The sequence below is a fragment of the Rhea americana genome, unplaced genomic scaffold (genome assembly GCF_003343005.1).
Source record: "Rhea americana isolate MKP2758 unplaced genomic scaffold, rheAme1 scaffold_264, whole genome shotgun sequence".
Taxonomy (NCBI): Eukaryota; Metazoa; Chordata; class Aves; order Rheiformes; family Rheidae; genus Rhea; species Rhea americana.
The window spans coordinates 442,531-447,767 of NW_028186384.1; the positions used below are offsets into that span (position 1 = coordinate 442,531).

A 5,237-nucleotide genomic window follows, 5' to 3' on the forward strand; every position below is an offset into this window, starting at 1 on the left:
AAAAAAAAAAAAAAAAAAAAAAAAAAAAAAAAGAGCTTTGAATGAGGCATGAATTCCATGAAGAAAATAAGATATGATCATGCAGTTGAAAACTCATGGTAATATCTAGAATGCTATTTAAAGCAACTTTCAAATGAATTTCCTGAAGTTTTCTTTTTAAACACACTACAAGCAATAGCTTCCACCCCAATGTGTTATGTTAAAGCTAAGATGGCTCATCTGCAAAGGAAGGATGTTTGGATCCATCACAAAGATCTTTGCTGCTCAAGRTAATCGAGTAGCAATGGCACATCGCCACTCTACGTGTTGACCAGAACAAGCAACTGTGGAAACCAACTGAACAACTGAAAGAAAGCGTGAAGACATGTTATCCCCTCCAGAAGGTCTTCTGCCACTGCTGGCAACAGCAAACTGGAGCAAGCAAGTTATCTCTGACAACTGACGATAGTATACGCTTGGGCAGAAAGCATAAGGCAGAGGCATTATAAAGCGACGCTTTCCCTCACAGGACCTTCTAGCAATCAGCTGTTCTGAAATCTCCTGAGCAGGAGAGTTTGGTTGGACCAAGTAAGTTTAATTTGCATGTGTGATTTTTCCTAACTCTTTTCTCTAATCCATTTATCCTTCTGTACTGTAGCAGTGAGTTCCACAATTGACCTGTGCAGTGGCCAAGCAGGTACTGCCTTTTGTCTTTTTTCAGGCTTAACACCTGACCTTTTTTTGTCACCTATCTGTATATTACGAAAAATACCGTTCCCCATTCACTTTCCCCCATATTTTTAGTTTTGTAGACTGCCAGCATACCCTCTTTCAGTCACCTCTTTTTAAGCTGAAGAGTGAGTCTCTTCATATGCAATTGCATCCTTGTCCTTTTCTATAACATTTTTGTTACAGCTTTTAAGACAGGTTTTTATCTTCATTAAGCATTCAAGATGCAGCTGCATCACAGGCACAGATCAACAAACAGCAAAACTACAGTACTGTTTTGTTCTTAATTCCCTCCTTTATAACTATCATTTTGTTTGCCTGACTGCTGCTGAGCACTGACTTAGCATTTTCAATAACATATCCACAGTGACTTTAAATGTCCTTTTTCAGTGTAATTATTAATTTGACACTCCTCACTCTGTATGTCTTTTTACGGCTATTCTTCCCTGTGCGTATGACTTCAACCTATCTTGGCACTGCCCCGTTGCTAGTTCTTGCACAATCTTTTGCAGTGACTTTCCACTTTGACTGTCCTGAATAATTTTTTATCACTTGCTTCTTTTGTCACYTCATTTGTCTCTTTCTTTCTCCAAGTTACTGCTGACTGCACTGAACAGAAATGGTGTCAAACAGGTATGTAGGTGAATTCACTGGTGATGTTTCTCCACTGTGAAAACTACTTCTTACACTTTAATGAGTTACTATCCCAAGAGTTGTCCCTTCCCCTTCCCTCCCATCAGCCTCATTTCTCTAGATGGCTTTGATGTAGCTCCTTGTTGAAAGATTTTCAGGAAGCTAAAAACTGGATAATCTTGCTCCATGTGTCTGCTGACTTCTCCAGAAACCTGACAGATCTACAAAATACAACCCTGTTTTCTGTTAAGTCTTAYATAATGGAGCAAGCACATCGGAGAGATGGCTTCCTAAGCCCTTCCAGACTCATGGTTCTGTGATACAGCATRATCATCCAGGCAATCCTGTAGCACAATTTTTATCAATTTAGGACTGCTTTTCTGTACTTCTATGGCTCAATTAAAACTGCTTTTTAAAGGCCAGTGGCTAATTTGCCAGTCTTCGTTCTTCAAGTCATACAGCAGATAGAAGCACTGGATTACATACCATCATCAGAGGCTCAGCAATTTTGTATCTTCTGGAGAATGTTCAAATAAAGATCACATGGCCTTAGTGACTTGTCACTGTTCAATTCATTAGCTTGCCTAAAAGCTTCTCCTATTGACTCTCAAAACGAAACTGATTGTCAGACATAGACACACATTCACTTCTGGATGTTCAGCTGTGCTGCCTGAAGACAGCACTTTCTCCACTTACTCTCCACCACTTCTCCCAGAGGTCCCTGTCCAGTAATCTGCCAGCAAGGCAGTGTATTTGAGTACTTCTTAATCCGCTTCAGGCAAAAGCAGATGGGTTAAACAGTCTAATTGGCAGTTTAGGTAAATTAACCTGGCTGCTTTCCTAGAGCTAATTAGGAAACATGGAAACAAAATGCTCCATTTGCCAACTGATGGGAATGGTAACCTCTGGCAGGAGATGGTTTGATAAGCAGTTACGGGCAGTAGCTTAAATCAGCACAGAAGAAAGCCAAAAATTTGGAAGAAAGCAAAGAACTGGAAACTCGTCTGATCTTTTCCAGAACATCTTACATGATCTATGTATCAGTGGTGGGTTGGCTTCTTTAAGTGCCTCTTCTGCTCCCTGATATGTTGCCCCCCATTCCACATGCTCCAGAAGGCTTACTGCTTCCAAGAGCACTCCTAAAGCTGCATTATTAAGGTTATAAATCTAGTGAGCAACTCTGTTGTAGGCCTCACCGGATCTTCCTTGTTAAGACCACTTGTTAAGATTTACCACATTAGAACATGCTTTCCTGGATTTCCTTCATTTTTTTGAAGTATATCTTTCCATTTCTCAAAGACTTAATAAGAATGCCTTTGATGCCTCCCGCCAATCTCTTCTTATCTACAGTGTAAGCACTCATAAATCCATCTTCATCTTCTAGGAAGAAGCAAATTCCCTCAGTTTCTCACGATGTGGCACATACTCCAGATCATTGTTGCATTATTCTCCTAAACCCTGTGAAYGCTGTATCCTGGTAGCTAAGGCTGACCAGTATTGGTAAGACCAGCGTTACCTGCCCAATTACACTGCAGGCTTCCCCCTCAAYTTTCAGGAGCTCCTAGCTCTGGACTCCTCATTCCTCTCTCTGAAGTTCCCTCTTTCTACTCTAACTTCCCTCCTCTAGTTCTGAAGAAATCACTACACCTATCTTGCCTCTTAGCTTTGTCTTGGGGCAACTCAGAAGTCTTTCTGTCACAATTATCCTGCCCTGTAGGGCATCAACACATACCTACGTCTGCACAGGGCTGGCTCTCTCCTTGCCCTGAGGGATTGCCCGAGGATGAGTTCTTTGGTACTACATCTGGAACTGCTTCCTGCAGGAATTGGGACCGCAGCTGCCGCCTGGGACAGCTGGTTGAGGCTTCAGTCGCTACTGAAATACAGAGCACAAAAGACAGTTCCCATGAGGCACACAGCATCCTTTGTAGGAGACAGCACAGAACCACATATGTACCCAGGTTCCTTCTCTGCTCTGAGCAGAATGCCAAGCAGAAGGAAAATCCACTGAGTGGAGTCCAGGACAGAAAAGAAAAGTAACTGGATGTGGGATGCAAAGGGAGACTGCACCACACCAGCATGAAATAGTGAGATTCCCCTGACAGATACTGGGCCCCWCTCTCTTCAGAGAGCTTAAAAGCTGTTGTTAGCTTCACACACCAGCTCTCTGCCAGTGATGGTAAAGTTGTTAACTATTATGTGGCCAAAATCTCGTCTGACAGCTGGGGCTTCCCACGTCCCTGAGCTGCTCACCTGACTGCGGGGAAGGTCGCGAAGAACGGAGCAGCCAGGGAGACCTGTGCTCTCGCCAGGTCTCCGGCAGCGATCTCAGCCAGGAGATCTGCCTGGCCAGCTGCAGCAGCAGAGCAGCGAGGGCACCCTGAAGAAAAGCAGCAACAAGTCAGCGAGAAGAGCCGTCCTCCCACTTTTTGTCCCACTTGGCAGCCTGGCTGCAGCTCGCTGCACCCTGCCGCCTCCCCGGGGAGCCCCGGCCCCGCCGCGCTCCAGCGGCCGCCTCCACCCCCGCGCAGCCGGCTGCCCGCTCACCCAAGTGACGGCGTCCAGCACGGAGTAGCGGGGAACCAGGCGGGGAAGGGCCTGCGGCGCCTGCTCCTGCTTCCAGCCRTCCCGCTGCCGCCCTCTCTGCCACCCGCAGGGGCTGAAAACACCGGAAACGAGCGACGGCGTCAACCCGCAAACCAGCCCGCGCCCCCCGCCGCGGGGCCCCGCAGGGCCGCGCCGCGGCGGCCTTGCTGCCCCGCCAGCCCGCGGCACTCACCGCTCTCCGCCGCCGCCGCCGCCGCCCTGGGGCGGCCCCGCAGCGGGGCCGGGGCCGGGGCCGGGGGGCGGCGGGCAGGACGACAGTCCGCCGCCCGCCCGCACCCCGCTGCGGCCCAGCACCAGGCGCCACATGCCGCCGCCGCCGCCTAGCGCGGCTCGGCCGCGAACCATAGAGAGGGCGCGTTGCCGAGCGACGGAGGCGTTCTCCGCAGAGCGCCGGCGGAACAGCCACGCGGCCRCCGAGGGAAACGCCGCCGCCGGGAGCGGCCAGCCAGCCGCGGACGCCTTCTCCAACGACAGGGGCGGCCCCCGCGCCGGACCGCAGGGAGCGCGGAGCCCGCGCGACAGAGCGGCTCGCGAGTACGGAGAAAAGGCCTTAGGCGACCGGACCGCATCAGGCGGATATGGGTAGAGCGGCGCACACCATAGAGAGGAGCTAGACAGGCCCCCAGCTCCACCTCCTCAACGGAGCGCGGGAAAAGCGCGGGAGCCGCTTGAGCGCGAGCCATAGAGCGGCAGGTGCTGGCTAGAGGGGCCTCAGGCGGYGGCCGCGCTCGCCACCGCCGGCTGWCTGTTAGGGGAGMGCCTGCGGGCGGAGGTGGCCGCCCCGGGGAGTGCTGCCCCTGTGCTGTRGGGGAGAGGGGAGAGTCGAGAAACGCTTTCTCAGCCTCCTGCAGGGCTGAGGCGGTGGGGCCTGAGGTCTGCACTGGAGGGGAGGGCACGGCCGTCCGCTCGCCGCTGCCTGTCCCCTCGCCTGGGGGCCGCAGGAGGTCCTTGTAGGTCTGGGGGGGGGATGTCCCTTGTGGGTCTGGGAGGACCCGGGGGATCCCTTGTGGGTCGGGGAGGTCCCTGGATGGAGGGTCCCTTGTGGGTCTAGAAGGTCCCTGGGGTGGGGAGGGTCCCCTGTAGGTCTGGGGCATCCTGGGGTTGTAGGCTGTGTGTGTGGGGGGCGGGAAGTATCACTTCTAGCTCTGGGGGATAAATCCCCGACGGCCAGCAGGGGCAGGTGGGGGTGGCTAGCTGTGCTCTGGGGTGGTGGTCTCGGTGGGAAGGGTCCAAGTCTGGAAACGTGCCTGGGAGCCTTGCTGTGGGACTGGCCCGGACGGAGTGGGAGT

General features: G+C 51.9%; 1 protein-coding gene across 1 annotated transcript in view; it reads right to left on the reverse strand.

Annotated features, from left to right (window-relative positions):
• Positions 1-4,254, reverse strand: part of DELE1 (DAP3 binding cell death enhancer 1) — a 9,926-nt gene extending 5,672 nt beyond the window's left edge. The window contains exons 1-4 of the mRNA XM_085307820.1: positions 4,121-4,254; positions 3,889-4,090; positions 3,595-3,721; positions 3,074-3,217 (exon numbers count right to left, since the gene is read on the reverse strand). Coding sequence (XP_085163946.1) covers positions 3,074-3,217; positions 3,595-3,721; positions 3,889-4,090; positions 4,121-4,254 — 607 coding nt within the window. The remainder of the gene's footprint in view (positions 1-3,073; positions 3,218-3,594; positions 3,722-3,888; positions 4,091-4,120) is intronic.
• Positions 4,255-5,237: the final 983 nt, after the last annotated feature.